Source organism: Vulpes lagopus, chromosome 2 (genome assembly GCF_018345385.1).
Source record: "Vulpes lagopus strain Blue_001 chromosome 2, ASM1834538v1, whole genome shotgun sequence".
In the NCBI taxonomy this organism is placed as follows: domain Eukaryota; kingdom Metazoa; phylum Chordata; class Mammalia; order Carnivora; family Canidae; genus Vulpes; species Vulpes lagopus.
Window position 1 is genome coordinate 31052630 of NC_054825.1, and position 18234 is coordinate 31070863.

Consider the following 18234-nt stretch of genomic DNA (forward strand, 5'->3'; position numbering starts at 1 on the left):
AACATAGAAGTATATAACATGGTTCACAGTCTTCAGAGGTTGACAATGTAGTCAAGAACACAAGACATAAACACAGAAAGCCAGGAACAAAATAAGGGAGACTATTAATTGACAAATAATTGTTATAAATACTACAACAGTGTGAAAGGTTGAAACAGCAATAAGAGCAGAGATACACTACTGATACTGACAGGAGGGTGAAAGCTTAAGCTAAGAGTAAGGGCAGGAGAATTTCAAGCTATAGAGAACAATCAGTATGCAATGCTGTAGTCTAAATAGTAAAAGCATGTTGTTTACTACAAATGATTGCACCAGTTTAGCTGAAAGAAAACTGTATAGGAGACTTGTTGGGCAGCATTACAAAGAGAAATGGACGGAACTGTAGAGAGTACTGAGGCACAGAACATTAGGCTAATGAATCCAGAATACAATTAAAAAGTCACTGGAGACTGAGTGTGGAATAATGTTTCCACACTATGTGAAGGATGAAGGTTGGGGGCGGAGTTTAAACTTGTAGCAGTGTTTAAAAGACTGAAGAAGGGACTCCTGGGTGGTTCAGAGGTTGAGTGTGTCTGCCCTCTAGCTCACGTCGTGATCCTGGAGTTCCAGGATTGAGTCCCGCCTCGGGTGCCCTATGGGGAGTCTGCTTCTCCCTCTGCCTATGTCTCTGACTCCCTCTGTGTCTCTCATGAGTAAATAAATCTTAAATAAATAAATAAAAGAATGAAGAAAACTGAGAGAGACTAATCATGTTATTTCAATAATCTAGAAATAATGCTAAGTATGCACTAGGGTAATGACTGTGGAAAGAAAAAAGAATGAAACTCCATATGAGGGAAGAACTTCTAGGACCGGTCAATGATCCTGTTAGAAGTGTGCAAGGGGGAGGAAGGAATTAAAAACATTTCCAAAGCTTTAAAACAGGAAGCAGGGGCGCCTGGGTAGCTTAGCTGGTTAAGCATCCAACTCTTGAATTTAGCTCAGGTCTTGATCTCAGGGTCATGAGTTCAAGCCCCACATTGGGATCCACGCTAGGCTTGGTGCCTCCTTAAAAAAAAAAAAAGAAAAAAAAAAGAAAAGAAAAGAAAAGAAAACACCAGGAAATAGAAGTACTATAAAAAGAAACATACCATAGGAAACCATTATTAATAAATGTTTCCAACAACTGAAATGTTGTAAACCAAAACTCCATTTCTGTTTAACACAAAGCAATAAAAATAGAAACCTAAAGGTACGGCCTACTTCTACAATTGAATATAAAGAGCACTCATGTTCAAATATTATGAAGAAACATCTTATACTACAGCATAAACCACGGTTTGTCATAAATCTACATAAATTAGTAACTACTTGATCCAGATCCATGTTATTACTCTTCTTTTTGTACAAATGACTTCCATCATTTGAATTATCATATATTTCATATTTAAAACACATTCAACAGTTTGAGATCTAGAAATTATTCTGCTTGGTGAACTACATAAATAAAGCAATGTATGTTGGGATACAGATTTCTCAATAGGCTAATCAACGTACTACCAACAACCTAAATAGCAAAACTGAGTTACTATCAAATCTTTTGTAAGTATGGAATCATGTCTTCTTTTTCCTATAAATCCTCCAACAAAGTAATCAAATTTTGAAAAAATAAAAACTATAAAATACCATACTAGGTAAGTTACACAAGTTTTTTGGTTACCTTTACTTTATCTCTTCTCAAGCAACAGAATAGGCAATTTTCATCAAAAGTCCAATCAGAAATGCTTTCAGGTTCACAGTCTGCAAAAATAGTTGGAATACTAAATTAACAGTCATGAAAGGGAATTTTTCAAGAAACAAATGAGAATTCAAAAATACTTAACAACAACGAAAAACCTGTAAGTAGTTGACAGGTTATTTGTCTTAAAATTCTTAATAACTGCTCACTAGTTACTATATCTTATTAATAATATATATATATTTACATTATCAACTAACAAAAAGATGCTTACAGGGATACAGATTTAACTCACATAAAGTTGAATAAAAAAGAGAAGGAGATGGGAGGCTTAAATCACAAAAGTATATATATGTCACTAGGAAGAATTTGAATATCCCCCCCCCCAAAAAAACTGTATACCTTTAAATAAACTGAGATCTTTTAATAATGCAGGTCCAAACAGCCCTTCAAGAATACTTTCAAACCCTGAAAGGATGAAAAAAAATCCGTATTACAATAATACTCCCTACAGTACTGTAATATCAATCTGTTGCTAGAAAAACGATAGTGTATTTTTCCAGTTCTCAAGGATCCCCAGGTTATTACTGAAGGGATGCTGAGGAAAGAATGTCAATGACAAATCTAAAAGAAGCATTTGCATTTTTGTCCATGATTAACAAATTAAGAGCACTTTCAAGAACAATACAAAACAGACATCCCTGTAATCAATGAAAGAATGGAAATTCATTTTACAAAATACAAAAATTTTATTTTACAAATAGGATATCATTTACAAAATCCCAAATACCTTACATAAATGCCCAAACTCTATTTTTAAAATGGCGACTTTCCCAGAGTCAAATCATTCAAATTTTCCACAACATTCTACATTAATCTAAATAGCATGTTTGAGTATCAACTGAGATTATAAGTTTTTCAAGCTAGTAGTTTTTTAAAGAAGAAAAAACCTCACCAAGAACCCCTCTATCATACACAAAAAAGGTCATAAGGTAGCATTTTAAAAGAAAAAGACCTTTGTAATTATTTCACGTTGCCATATTAACTACTTGCTAGTTCTTTAATGAAGGTACAACTCACTAATTATACACACAAAAAAAATCCAAAAATACCTAAACCTAAATATTTAAAATATTATAATCTATCAGTATTTAAAAAAAAAAACTTTTCTGGGCAGCCCCGGTGGCGCAGCAGGTTAGCGCCGCCTGCAGCCTGGAGTGTGATCCTAGAGACCAGGGATTGAGTCCTATGTCGGGCTCCCTGCATGGAGTCTGCTTCTCTCTCTCTCTGAATAAATAAATAATAAAATCTTTAAAAAAAAAATTTTCTGATCTATTACTTCAAACATTGCTGAACAACTCAATGAAAAACAATTTAAAAATCTTGGCCATCTTGCTTTTTCCTATGGTTCATGAAAAGAAAAAGGAGGGAAATGAAGAAAGGAATTATCTTTATATCACAGCAATAACGGATTAAAAGCAGTGGTTCCTAAACTATGGACCTCATTGGAAGCTCAAACAGTTACAAGGGATCCATATGTACTTAAAGCATGAGCCTCAGAAAGAATATGCCTTGTGCATTCAGTGTACATAGTACTTTTCAAATGCATAAAAATTTTATTGTAATTAAGAAAATACAGGAGTGCCTGGGTGGCTCAGTTGGTTAAGTATCTGCCTTTGGCTCTGGTTATGATCCCAGAGTCCTGGGATCAAGCACCTCATCAGGCTGCCTGCTCAGGGGAGAGCCTGCTTCTCCCTCTCCCTCCACTATTCCCCCTACTTGTGCTCTGTCAAAAAAATAAATAAAATCTTTAAAAAAAATACAAAAATGTTACTGAATTTCTAGTATGTACTATGTATTTTGGAGCACTATGTATTTTGTCAAATAGTCTACTATGACTTACAGGTTTATAATTTTTTTTTTAAAAAGGCCATAATGGAGTATCACTCAGCCAGCAAGAAGAATGAAATCTTGCTATTTGCAGTGACATGGATGGAGCTAGAGTGTATTATACTAAGTGAAATAAGTCAGAAAAAGACAAATACCTTATGATTTCACTCACATGTGGAATTGAAGAAAAAAACAAATCAACATATGGGAAGGAGGGGGAAGGGAGACAGGGAAATAAAACATAAGAGAATCTTCATGTAAAAAAAAAAAAAAAAGAGAGAGAGAATCTTCATGTGGGACGCCTGGGTGGCTTAGTGGTTAAGCATCTGCTTTCAGCCCAGGGCATGATCCTGGAGACCCGGGATCCAGTTCCACATCAGGCTCCCTGAATGGAGCCTGCTTCTCCCCCTGCCTGTGTCTCTGCCTCTCTCTCTCTCTGTCTCTCTCATGGATAAATAAAATCTTTAAAAAAAAAAAATAGTAGTTAATAATAGAGAACTGAGGGTTGATGGAGGGATGTGTGCAGGAGATGAGATAGATGATTGAAGGTATTAAGGATAGGGCACTCTCAAAAAAAAAAAAAAGGATAGGGCACTCTCTTTGATGAGCACTGGATGTTTTATGTAAGTGATGAATCACTGAATTCTACTCCAGAAAACAATATTGGACTGTCTGTTAACTGAGTAAAATTTAAATTTTAAAAAAAGTTTTTACTCTTATGCTCAAGGGGAGGGAGAACCACTAATTTAAAATACAGCCAGGTGAGATCCATACACAGTCAGCATTTCCTTACCACAAATACAATCACCAATCTGGGAGATAAAGGAGTAGAAAAGATGGTCCTTAGAAACCGTATTTTATCTCATTATAAGAATAATAATGCAGGGGCACCTGGCCAATTCAGTGAGTGGACCTTGATTTGATCTCAGGGCTGTAGGTCTGAGGCCCATGTTGGTTATAAAGATTACCTAGAAATAATCTCTTTAAAAAAAATAAAAAACACGGGCAGCCCAGGTAGCTTAGTGGTTTAGCATCGCCTTCAGCCCGGGGTGTGATCCTGGAGACCCAGGATTGAGTCCCACATCAAGCTCCCTGCATGGAGCTTGCTTTTCCCTCTGCCTGTGTTTCTGCCTCTCTTTCTCTCTCTCTCTATCTCTCATGAATAAATAAATAAAATCTTTAAATAAATAAATAACAAGAAAGATTGAAATTTTAGAGTAAGTATAAATTCTTGAAAAGGCAAAATGTAAATGCAGCAAGAAATACTCGGAACCAAAAAAAAAAAAAAAGCAAATAAAAGCTTTGAGAGAGACAATTATAAAAATTATAAAAGATAACAGAATTTGGAATAAGAAAACAGAATAAAAACTCCATCAATAACACAAAGACACTAACAAAAACTGAATCACGTATCAAAAAACCCTGAAAGGGGGCAGCCCGGGGGGGGGGGGGGGGGGGGGGCTCAGAGGTTTAGCTTAGCGTCGCCTTCAGCCCAGGGCGGGATCCTAGAGACCCAGGATCGAGTCCCACGTCGGGCTCCCTGAATGGAGCCTGCTTCTCTCTCTGCGTCTCTGCCTCCCTCTCTCTCTCTGGGTCTCTCATGAATGAATGAATGAATAAATAAATAAATAAAATCTCAGAAAGAAAGAAAGAAAGAAAGAAAGAAAGAAAGAAAGAAAGAAAGAAAGAAAGAAACCAACCAACCCTGAAAGGGAAAGACCAAAGGGAATCAAACAGGAAAAAAACTAGTATTTTAATCATAATTAATTCTAATCAGAAAAGCAACTGTAAATAGGTCACTCTTATATTGCTCATATCTGTAACATACGTTAAACCTTACAAATATTGCCGATTACAAACTATAAAGCTATATTTTGCTACTCTTTATTAACTGAATTTAATGCTACTCAGTTTTATTACTATTAAATATTGAATTTAGTAGTTGCATAGCAACAAGAAATGGCTCATGTGCTATACTTGACATTAACAAAAGGTAAGTAAAGGAAGAATAAATGTATTCAAAATTTATAACATGATCTCACAGAAAAGCCATGAGATCAATAACAAAATGCCATGGAAAATTAAATAAATACTGAAAAAGACAGCTATGTCATTATGTTCAGTCACTAGGGCTTATAAAGCATCTTTATGTTATATGTTACATACAAGGAAATATTAATACTTTTTGGACATAACTAGTGTCCAAAGAATTCCTGTCCAACATTACAAATGATCTCAAAGTTGGTCTCCAGTCTCTTCCTCACAGCAACCACTGTGGTTTCAGACTATTCCTAAAACACTGCTTTTTGACAATCTGTTCAGAGAAATTCTACTTTATTTAAAAAACAAATCCAAAATTCTTAAGCCCAACAACCAAAGCTTCTTATAATTTGGCTCTGAACTACCATTAGAAGCCTTATTTCTCAGAACTTTGTTCTCAATTCTCACAGATCCATTCACATTAGTATTCTGATGTAGCTGGTCATCACTTCTAATTCCTAATATTTTCTCAAGCCTTTGCATCTTCTTCAAGGTACTCTTCAATTTGTTCAATAAATACATAAGTTTTATTCATTATACATTAACTGACAGCCTACTACCTATCAGGGACAGTGGTAGGCACTTAGGCAATGGTGAACAGACATGGTACCTGCCCTCATGAAGCTTGGGTTTCCAGTTTTCTTACCCTCAGAATTCACTTATCACTCTTATCTTTTAAATAAATGTCAATTGTTTATGTTTTGTTTTCCATCACATGTGAAGTGCTGTCTAATGCAAGTATTCTGTAAAATAAAATTTGCCATAGGCTATCTAAACCTTTTTTTTTCTTTTCTTTTCATACATTTATGTCTTATCTCCTCAAGGAGATTTAACACTCTAGGAAGGCTAGACAGGTCTTCCTGTTTCCCACATTTTTTTTTTCTCTTATCCTAGGACTCTACATGTCTGGTTTTTAGCTTCTAATTTAATCATACAGCTCTCAAAAACAAAAGATTAAAAATTTTCATATATTCCCTCTTCAACCAAAATCATACTCGCTACCCTCTTTATTTGTAACCAATAAAGGAAATGCAAGTTATGAAAAATTAACAGGACAACACCATATCAAATCATAATCAACTTCAATAAGCAATATAGCCTGTACTTCTGAAATAAAGAAAATATTATGGATGGAATGAAAAAATGGCTCACGAGTCTTGGGAACCTTTTCTCTGAGGTAAGAGTATAGAGATTAGCAGTTTGAGAAACAAAAAGGCACTCAAAGAAAACTAGGAACACAACAGAAAACTAGCAATTTTTACATCAAGGTCCTTGGTATCTTGTAAAACTTGATGCTTGGTGTAAAAGAGTTCAATCTCTAACAGTATCATTTTATATAATACTAGTTTGGAGGTACTTGCTGGTAACAATCATCACCTAATACCCTGGTAAAGAGGGGACTGACAGTATCTGGAGTTCTTTGCTTAAAATTCAGGTATATAACTTGCCATCACCAGACTGAACTCCATTATAAGGGAACCCCAAAACAACTGAAAAGCACTAGATTGTATAATCATTTCTATTTCATCCAAGGTAATATAAGGCAAAGAACCCCTCTCTACAGATGTTTCCAGCTTTCCCAGTGTACTGTATAACCAAAGAAATGTGAATGGACTTCTATAGGTAATAAAGAAAAGCCAGGCTCCTCTTCTCATTACTTAAGGCAATCCACCTCCTCCCCCACCCACCAGTGCTGGACAACTATGTTCACCAAGAATTCTTCCTCTCTCCCTGAGCATCTGCTCTTAGCCCATGCTTTCTGAAGAGCCCATCTATGGCACAATTTTCACTCTCCAAATTACCAAGCACATGAACTAATGAAAAAAGTAAAAACCTGACTTGATACAATGAGGAGAAACAATAATCTAATTACAACTAATGGCCCAAACTGAAACAGAATTAATGAAGAAAAAAAATACTAGAAGAAAAAGTATAAATAGTATTTCTACTGGGACCAGGGAAGAATATCTTATTTTTTCCTTATTTTTTTAAAGATTATTTATCTGACAGAGAGCGAGAGAGTGAGCACAAATAGAGGGAGTGGCAGAAATAGCAGGACAGACTCCCCACTGAGTAGGGAGACCAACGTGGGACTCGATCCCAGGACCCTGGGATCATGACCTGAACTGAAGACAGACACTTAACCAACTGAGCCACCCAGGCACCCAAGAACGGCACTTTAAAAAGACCATACCACTTTGAAAAAAGTAGAGAATATGTGCTTGGGAGAGAAGGAAAAAAGAAAAAACTGTCCAAATAACCAAATAGAGGTATTATGTAGAAAAAATATATATAATAAATTACTGATTTAGAAAACTAACTTAAGGCAGCTGCTGTTGGTTGGGGCCATCCTGCATCTAAGGCAGGAAGATGGTGGCCGCAAAGGACGAAAAAGTCACTGGAGTTGATCAACTCTAGGCTCCAATTGGTTGTGAAAAGTGGAAAGTATGTGCTGGGGTACAAGCAGACCCTGAAAATGATCAGACACGGCAAAGCGAAATCGGTCATCCTGGCAAACAACTGCCCGGCTTTGAGGAAATCTGAAATAGAATACTACGCCATGTTGGCCAAAACCGGTGTCCATCACTACAGCGGCAATAATATTGAATTGGGCACAGCATGTGGTAAATACTACAGAGTATGTACACTGGCTATCATTGATCCAGGTGATTCTGATATCATTAGAAGCATGCCAGAACATACTGGTGAAAAGTAAATCATGCAAAATTTTTCTTTAATAAAACTGGCCACAGCTTGTTTTTTTTTTTTTTTTTTAAAAAAAAAAAAGGAAAAGAAAACTAACTTAAGAAATATCCTAATAATATATAGTGAATCTAAAGACCCAGAAATCATGAGGTGGCCAGGACATTCAATAATGTAAAACGTGATGGGCAGCCCTGGTGGCTTAGCAGTTTAGTGCCGCCTTCAGCCCGGGGTGTGATCCTGGAGTCCGGGATCCAGTCTCACATCAGGCTCCCTGCATGGAGCCTGCTTCTCCCTCTGCCTATGTATCTGCCTCTCTCTCTCTCTCTCTCTCTCTCTCTCTGTCTCTCTGTCTCTCATGAATAAATAGATAAAATCTTAAAAAAAAAAAAAGTAGGGATCCCTGGGTGGCGCAGCGGTTTGGTGCCTGCCTTTGGCCCAGGGCGCGATCCTGGAGACCCGGGATCGAATCCCACATCGGGCTCCCGGTGCATGGAGCCTGCTTCTCCCTCTGCCTGTGTCTCTGCCTCTCTCTCTCTCTCTGTGACTATCATAAATAAATAAAGATTTAAAAAAAAAAAAAGTTAAAAAAAAAAAGTAATACAGGATTTTCAGAACAAGAAAAAGCAAAGAATATAAATTTTTTAAAATTTTTTTGAAAAGGAAAGTAGAGAACAAGAAGAAAACTCCCTAATGCTAAATACTATCTTGAGTCTTCATATCAAGTGGGCTCTGAGGGCAGCCCCAGTGGCTCAGCAGTTTAGCAATGCCCTCGGCCCAGGTCATGATTATGGAGTCCTGGGATCGAGTCCCACGTCGGGCTCCCTGCATGGAGCCTGCTTCTCCCTCTGCCGGTGTCTCTGCCTGCCCCTCTCTCTCTCTCTCTCTGTGTCTCATGAGTAAATAAATAAAATCTTTTTAAAAAGTGGGCTCTGAGAAATATTAGTGCAGAATACTCAAGGAGGAAAAGCATGTATACATAGTACTTTCCTGGTAAAATATCTCAATTTCAAGAATAGAAGTTTAAAAGCTCCAAATAAGGGAAGATTTTCCTTTTTCCTTAAGAGAAAAAGGATTTAGACTGTCAGTCATTACATCAGTAAAAGTAAATGCTAAAAGCCAATGGAAATATGTTCACAAAATTCTGAGTGTAAAACAAAACAAAAAGAAAACAACATACTTTTTTTTTAGCCAGTCTATTTTCAAAAAGGCATAGGTAAAAGAAAGAAATTACTGGATATGTTCTGATTTGAAAAGCAGGACAGCATTCACACTGGGGTAAGTTACTTAAAGTAGTTTAGCTAATAAAAAATGATTCAGAACAAAGACTTCCTAAGAAAACACTGTTTAGGGGCACCTGGGTGGCTCAGAGGATTAATAAGCATCTGCCTTCAGCTCAGGTCACAATCCCGGAATCCTGGGATCAAGCCCACATTGGGCTCCCTGACCAATGGAGAGTGTGCTTCTCCCACTCCCCTCTGCCCCTGCTCGCTCTTTCAAAGAAAAAAAATAAAATCTTAAAAAAATTTGTTTATATAAAAAATGGTAAGCAACATACCAGTATATAGTTAAGTGTAAGAAATTTTACTAATACAGGGATTTGGTTTAATTTAAAAGATTCTTTAAATAGGTGAACACAATATAATTTTTAAATCAATGATTTAGGAATAACATCCCAAATTATTACAATGAAATCTGAGGTAAAGAAGTAAGAATAAGATATGCTTAAGTAATAAAGTGTGTTAAGATCAAGTGTGTATGTGAGATGAGGGATCAATGTGTAATAGTCACTCATCTTTGATATTAAGGAAATGTAAGCTTAAGATAAGTTTTCTTAAAATGAGTAAAGATGAAGAATTCCAAATCACCAGAAGAAATAAAGAACAGTAACCAAAAAAAAGGTCAACTACAAAAGTAAAAATTAAACAAAAAGCAAGCATACTAAATAAGAAACACAAAAAACAATTTCAGGAAGAATATCAAAGAGGTACACGTTACCTCCAGTAAATATTAACTGACTGGATTGAGTGAAAGGTTGTCACATAGGGTACAGCAATATGCAGTTTATAATGAGCTTAAAGTGACACATATGTTGAAACTGAAGAGGCAAAGATATGAGAAAACAAGAAAGAAAGCAATAAACTAGGTGGCAATAACACTATCAGAAGAATTCAAAGATAAAGGCATAAAACAAAATAATAAAGAATTGTTTCTTTTACTAAATGGGTAATCTGTTTCATGAGTAAAACAGACCTGTAACTTTTTTCTCATAATGTCTCTCTGTTTGGGTTTAGTATCTGACTTCATAGAAATAACTCTACTCTCTTCCTTAAAAGTTAAGATAAACCCACATGAGGGACACCTGGGTGGCTCAGTGGTTTGAGTGTCTCCCTTTGGCTCAGGGCGTGCGTGATCCCTGGGGTCTAGGGATGGAGTCCCGCAGCAGGCTCCCTCTGCCTACGTCTCTGCCTCTCTCTGTGGGTCTCTCACGAATAAATAAATAATATCTTAAAAAAAAAAAAAGATGAACCCACATGTAAAACCAACTGGGGTGTTTTCTTTGAGAGAAGAGCTGGAACTATTAAACTTATTTAATAGTTATAGAACCATTCGAGCTTTGTATTTCTTCTTGAGTCAGCTTTTGGCAAGTTATAGTTTTCTTTAATTTCAAAATATTGGCATGAGTGTTGGTAGTATTTTCATTCTTTTTTGTACTTGTAAAATATACATAATATAAAATTTACCATTTTAGACATTAAGTATATCATTAAATATATTTGTTTTTACATCATCCATCTGCAGAACTTTTTTCATCTGGAAAACTGAAACACTATTAAACAATTACTCCCTAGTCCCCCTAACCCAGCTCTGCCAACCACCATTCTATTTTTTTGTCTCTATGCATGTGGCTACTCTACCTACCTCTTAAATAGAATCTCACAGTATTTGTCATTTTGTGACTGGTTTATTCTACCTTAGCATAATGTCTTCAAGGTTCATGGATGCTGCAACATGTGACAGGATTCCTTCCCTTCCTTTTTAAGGCTGAATAACATGCCATTAATACATAGATTATATTTTCGTAATCTATTCATCTTATCTGTGGACATTTGGGTTGCCTCCACCTTTTGGCTATTATACGTAATGCTATAAATCTCTTATCTTTTAAATCTCCTACTTTATCTCCTTAGCCTTCAATTTTTGTAACAGTATTTTTGTCTTTTATTCCTTGATCAATCTTGTCACAGTATTTTCTTATTCCCCACTACCCACCCCCAACTCACCTTTGAATTTTTTATCTTCTCTATCCTTTCTTTGTTTCCTGGTTAATTTTCTTTTTTTTCCTTAAGATTTTGTTTATTTGAGTGAGAGAGAAAGAACACAAGTCAGGGGAAAAGGCAGAAGGAGAGGGAGAAGCACACTTACCTCTGAGCTGAGAGCCCGACACTGGGGTCAATCCCAGGACCCTGGGATCATGACCTAAGCCAAAGGCTGGTGCTTAACCGACTGAGCCACCCAGGTGCCCCTGGTTCATCCATTTTCACTCTAAGTTTTATTATCTTTCTTTGTCTTTGGGTTTATTCTGTTGTTTTTTTTCTAACTTACGACAGAAGCTTAATTCACTTATTCTCAGGTTTTCCTATTTTTGCTCTAAAGAAAACATTAAGTATAAGAATGATTTAAGGGAACTAATCCTTTAATTATTTTGTATTAAGAAGTAATTCAGCATAATACAAATGGAATGTTATTACAGTATGGATGGATTTCAAAGCCTATGCTAAGTGAAAACAGCCAGAAATAAAAGACAATACTATATTAGATTCCATTTATTTTAAATGTCCAGAAAAGACAAATCTATGGAAAGTAGGTTAGTGGTTTCCTACAGCTAGGAGTGAAAATGGGAATGACTACAAATGGACACCTTATTTCTTTTTGAAGTGATAGATACATTCTAAAATTTTATTTTGGTAATTGTTACACAAGTCTGTGAATATAATAAAAATCACTTAAAATGGGTGAATTAGGGGATCCCTGGGTGGCGCAGCGGTTTAGCTCCTGCCTTTGGCCCAGGGCATGATCCTGGAGACCCAGGATCGAGTCCCACGTCCGGCTCCCGGTGCATGGAGCCTGGCTTCTCCCTCTGCCTGTGTCTCTGCGCCTCTCTCTCTCTCTCTCTCTCTGTGTGTGTGTGTGTGTGTGTGTGACTATCATAAATGAATAAAAATTTAAAAAAAAAAGTTAAAAAAAAATGGGTGAATTATAAGGTGTGTAAATTATATCTCAATAAAGCTGTTAATAATAAGTAATCTTGGGATCCATGGGTGGCTGAGCGGTTTAGTGCCTGCCTTTGGCCCGGGGCGTAATCCTGGAGTCCCGGGATCAAATCCCGCTTGGGGCTCCCTGCATGGAGCCTGCTTCTCCCTCTGCCTGTGTCTCTGCCTCTCTCTCTCTCTCTGTGTCTATCATGAATAAATAAATAAAATCTTTAAAAATAATAATTATAATAAGTAATCTTGATTGATAAATATCTATAATGTTTTGGGGTGCCTGGGTGGCTCAGTTGGTTAAGCATTTGCCTTCAGTTCAGGTCATGGTCCCAGAGTCCTAGAATAAAGCCCTGCATCAGGCTCCTTGCTGGGTGAAGAGTCATCCTCTCCCTCTCTGTCTGACTCTCCCTCCTGCTTGTGCTCGCTCTCTCTCAAATGAATTTTAAAAAAATCTTAAATATAAAAATTTTAATTCACAGTTACAGATTAAAATGTTTTAAAAAGTTAAACTAGGGATCCCTGGGTGGCTCAGCGGTTTAGTGCCTGCCTTTAGCCCAGGGCATGATCCTGGAGTCCCGGGATCAAGTCCCACATCAGGCTCCCTGCATGGAGCCTGCTTCTCCCTCTGCCTGTATTTCTGCCCTGCCCCCATCTCTCATGAATAAATAAATAAAATCTTTTTTAAAAAGTTAAAATATTTATTACAAGTTTAAAATTAGAGCAAGATCTGTATTTTAGGAGAACTAGGTTCTAAATTTATGACTAGGTAAAGTGAACCTTAAATTAGAAGTCAAAGTGACTATGCATTATCTTTTTTTATACAAAGCCACCCTAAAAGATACTATTTTTTAAATCTCACACATTTAATAACAAGAACCAATCAAGTATTATTACAGAGCTCAGTAGTGTGGGAATAGAGAATGTATTTAAAATATATGCCCTGCCATTAAGATTTACACACATTTCTGCTGCCATGCATATACTGATAACTCTCCAATCTCTTATCTCTTGCCCCAGACCTTATTGCTAACTGCCTGCTTCATTCACATCATCACCAAGATATCCCAAATACCTCAGAAAGTCCAAATCAAAATCATTTCACTTCTTTTACCTCAGCTCAACCAGTGATTCCTCCTGTATTTCTTGCCAGAAAAATGACATCCCTAAACCCTTCATCCCAAATTATTCAGATTACAAATCTGTCTGATTCCATTCTTTCCCTAAATGAGTCATCAAGTCTTCCAGTCAGTGAGTCCTATTCATTCTAATTCAGAATGATCTATCCAAATCTATTCTCCCTTCCATCCCTAAATTGAGGCCTTCACCATTTTTTTACCTTAATGATTACAGTGTATGTAGTTCAGAATATCATTGAGTCCTTAGCTGGCATCAAGCAAGCACTCTATCAGGTACTTCATACACACTGTAACTAACAAAATCTCCAGAGGAACACTGTGAAGTATTATTACAACCTCATACAGATAAGAAAGTGGAAAATCAAAGAAGCTAATTTTTTTCATAACAACTACAAAGAGGCAAAGCCAAGGTTTAAAACCAGGACTGTGATTCTACAACCCAGGCTCTTTTCAAGTCACCCACTACCTATTAATAACCTAACTTTTCATTAATTTTACTATTCCAGCATCCTCTATACCACCAATTTTCAACAGAATCCATTCTTCACACTGCTGCCAAACTTCTTCCATCTTTTCTCAGTTTTAAGAACCTTCAATGGTTTTTAATACTAGTGAGGACTTCAAATTCCTGGATGACATCCAAGATCACTGACTGTCTAGTCTCAAACTACCTCTTCCATCTCCCTTGACACCTTTTCTATCTACATACACTATGCTCTAGTCAGACTGATTTATCAATTACTACATACATGTCAATGCTTCCATGCCTTTTAAGCATAGCATGTCCTCTGCCTAGAGGTTCTCCTACAACTCTCAATCTAGTTCATTCTGAGGCACCCTTTATCTCATCCCTCAAGCCCCAAAGTTAGGAACATCCTCATCGGTGCTACTTGCACTATTATAAACTATACTGTAATTATTTTTGGCAATTTTTAAAAAAGATTTTATTTATTTATTCATGAGAGAGAGAGAGAGAGAGAGAGAGAGAGAGACAAGCAGGCTCCATGCAGGGAGCCCAACGTGGGACTTGAACCTGGGTCTCCAGGATCGCACCCTGGGCCAAAGAAAGGCAGGGCCAAACCACTGAGCCACCCAGGGATCCCTATTTTTGGCATTTTTTCCACTAGATTTTGAGCAAAGAACTGGAGTTTATTTATCTTTCTCTTAGTATCAGTCTATTCCTTAACCTATAGTCAATAAATGTTTGTTGAATGAATATAAACATACACTTCCTAATTCCTATACTCTTTTATTTACCTGAGTGGTTTGAGATATTCTATTTAGAATGACTCCATTTTGGGATGCCTGGGTGGCTCAGCTGTTGAGCCTCTGCCTTTGGCTCAGGGCCTGATCCCGGAGTTATGGATCGAGTCCCACACCGGGCTCCCTGCATGGAGCCTGCTTCTCCCTCTGCCTGTGTCTCTGCCTCTCTGTCTCTCATGAATAAATAAAATATTTTTTTTTAATTTTTGTCTGGCATGTTAAAGACCCAAAGAAATAGTTAAATAAAGTAAATAAAACAGAAGCGTAATTGGTATCTGATAAAAAAAAGGGATGATTTTCTGTTCCAACTCAACTAAGTTCCCTGTATCTATGAACTAAAACCAGAACATAATTAATGGCTTGTTTTACTGGTCCATGAACAGAGATGACAGAACACGTTTTTCTGTACAAAGCTGTAATCACAGTAAAGACAAATAAATTGAGAAAGATGAGGTCCTGAAAAACAGCGGTATTACTACATTAAGAAGGGAAAAGGAATATGTATTGAGTAGCTATACATTACCAAAATAATTTCATATAATTATATTTACATATATAATGCCATAAATGAGATTTCAAGATGTTCAGTAACCAAAAGCACAAAGGTAGTAAGTAGCTAGGTCAGATGAATTTAATTCTTTGGAAATCCAAGGGCAGTTTGGGTTCATTTTTTCTGTTATATCAAACTGTCTTGGGTAGGGTAATTATGCTAAAAAGAAGCCATTTAAATGCAAATCTGAAGTTGATTAGGAATGAGTCAATTACACCAGGAGTTCACAATCTGTGGGCCACAATTCCTTAGAGGAACTCCGTCATTACAAGGTCAGTAAATCCATATGAGCACTGTCTGTAAATTAAATAAAAATGTGCTTGTATATACAGCCACTATTTCTCCAAACGCCATTATGCCATGAACAAAATACATATTTCCTTAAAAAGCATTACTGAATTCATAATAGCCGTTGTCATTACATATTTTCTCAAACATACAAAAAACGTAATACAAGGTGGGAGACTGACAATTTCTTTTGCTCTCTTGTTTTTTTAGGTTAAATAAAGTAAAAAAGGTTTTCAATTATTTCTGTGCCTCCTTTTCTTGGCGAACCAGAACCATATAGATATCGAGTGTCTACTATGAGTCAGACATTAGGGATGCAGCTGTGAACAGTACAGACAATAGTTCCTATTATGGAACTTCGTAATTCTGGCAAGGAAGACAAATGATATAAATGATGATGATCATGATGATAAATGTATGATAAGGAGAAGTAGAAATAGTAATGGTTGAAGAAAAAAAAAGCACAGTAACAGGATAACAACTAAGTCTTGATAAACCCTAATGGATATGGAACACCGGGAAATGTTAGGCAGGGACTTAAGAAGAGATTCCTTAGAGAGGTCAGGAAAAGACTTTAAGAAGCAACATTTTTGAGTACTGAATGAAGTGAGGAATACCCAAGATAGGAATATTCTAGACAGGGAACAGTGCTGAAGCAGCATATAGTATGAGCTATGGTATATTTGGGAAAGCAAAAAAGCTGGAATGGTCTTAGCAAAGTGAGTAAGGTAGAAAGTAAAAGATGAAGTCAGAAATCTAGAGGTAAGGGATCCCTGGGTGGCGCAGCGGTTTGGCGCCTGCCTTTGGCCCAGGGCGCGATCCTGGAGACCCGGGATCGAATCCCATATCAGGCTCCCGGTGCATGGAGCCTGCTTCTCCCTCCGCCTGTGTCTCTGCCTCTCTCTCTCTCTCTGTGACTATCATAAATAAAAAAAAAAAAAAAAAAAGAAATCTAGAGGTAAGATCCTGTAGGCCATAGTTAGGATTTTGAATTTAACAAGTCATCTAGTTTTACATTTGGGTACTGATGGAGGTGTAACACAAGCATATTTATATTGTTTAAGATCACCAGGTGGGTGCACAGATAACGGATTACGAGGAAAACAACATTAAAGGACTATTATTACTATAGCTTTGGCACAAGATAAATGGTGGCTAGAACGAGTATGGAAGTCATGAAGGTAGAGAGCAATGGCTGGATACAGAATACATTTTGAAGATAAAACCAACTTGCTCTGATGATGCACTAGTTATGGAATGGGAAGGAAAGGTGTTAAAAACAGTACTTAGGCTTTTGGTTTGAAAACTGGGTGAATAGTAATGTAACTTCCTAAGACAGAGAGGATTAAAGGAGAAACAAGTTTGGCAGAGAGAAACCTCATTTATTTTGGACACATTAAATGTGACATGTGTCTTAGAAATCAAAGTGGATATGTGAAGGAGGCACCTGGATAGGTGTGTATGAAGTTAAAAGGATACACTAGGATTAGGATATAAAACTGGAAATCTCCAAGTAGAGATAGAATTTAGAGCCACAGAACTAGATGAGATCACATTCAGTTAATATGGGCAGATAAAATGAAAAGAGGGAAAGGACTGAATACTGGAGTATTCCAATGTATACCAATTAGGAAGAAACAGAGAATGAAAATATGGCCAGGTCTCATTTATGGTTATATTTCCAGTGTCTGGCAAACAACTTAGTTGTAAACATTCAAAAAATATTACAGCTGATCTAAACTAGCATATGACATGGAATTAATATAAACGCATATCATACCAGACTATTTGAAACTGTAGTAGAAGCACTCCACCTCTCATACAAGAGATGATCTTAAAAGGAAGCACATGCCTTTCAATATAATCAAATATATTTCCTTAAATATTTCTAATATGCATTTTTTTAAAAATCACTACTTTTTAACATATCTCTAACATACCTTCATATATGGCAGTACAAAAGAGCAAACTTTAATCTGGTTCCCACTTAAATAAGCTTCCATATTTTCCAAAATTTTAAATAACACCAAAGTCTGAATTAGCCTTCATATTTATATACATATTTACATATAAGGCAAATTCTTTTTCTTTTTTATATATTTTTTAATGTTTTATTTATTTATTCATGAGAGATACAGAGAGAGAGGTGGAGACACAGGCAGAGAGAGAGAAGCAGGCTCCATGTAGGGAACCCGAAATGGGACTCATGGGACTCCATCCTGTGTCTCCAGGATCACGCCCTAGGCTGAAGGCAGGCGCCAAACCACTGAGCCACCCAGGCGTCCCCATATAAAGTAAATTCTTCATAGTCTTCTTCTGCTCAAAAACGTACAATGACTACATACACCCTGCAGAATAAAATCCAAACTATGAAGTTTG

The 18234-nt window shown here is 36.7% G+C and overlaps 2 protein-coding genes across 12 annotated transcripts in view; one reads left to right on the top strand and one right to left on the bottom strand.

The window, feature by feature from the left end:
- LCOR (ligand dependent nuclear receptor corepressor) overlaps positions 1–18234 on the bottom strand; it is a 149130-nt gene that overhangs the window by 74286 nt on the left and 56610 nt on the right. For 8 of the 11 annotated variants that reach the window (XM_041745452.1, XM_041745450.1, XM_041745454.1 and 5 more), the window contains 2 exons: positions 2120–2185; positions 1700–1779 (listed from right to left, as the gene is read on the bottom strand). Coding sequence is in view for 4 of the 11 variants with exons in the window: in XM_041745450.1 (XP_041601384.1) it covers positions 1700–1779; positions 2120–2185 (146 nt within the window). In the remaining 7 variants the exon portion in view is untranslated. The remainder of the gene's footprint in view (positions 1–1699; positions 1780–2119; positions 2186–18234) is intronic. The other 3 variants (XM_041745458.1, XM_041745456.1, XM_041745455.1) reach the window with 1 other exon arrangement.
- Positions 7968–8408, top strand: LOC121484522 (60S ribosomal protein L30-like; the record flags this gene model as incomplete). Its single annotated transcript, XM_041743905.1, has 1 exon — positions 7968–8408. A coding segment is annotated over one exon (396 nt), but the record flags the coding sequence as incomplete, so codon positions are not given.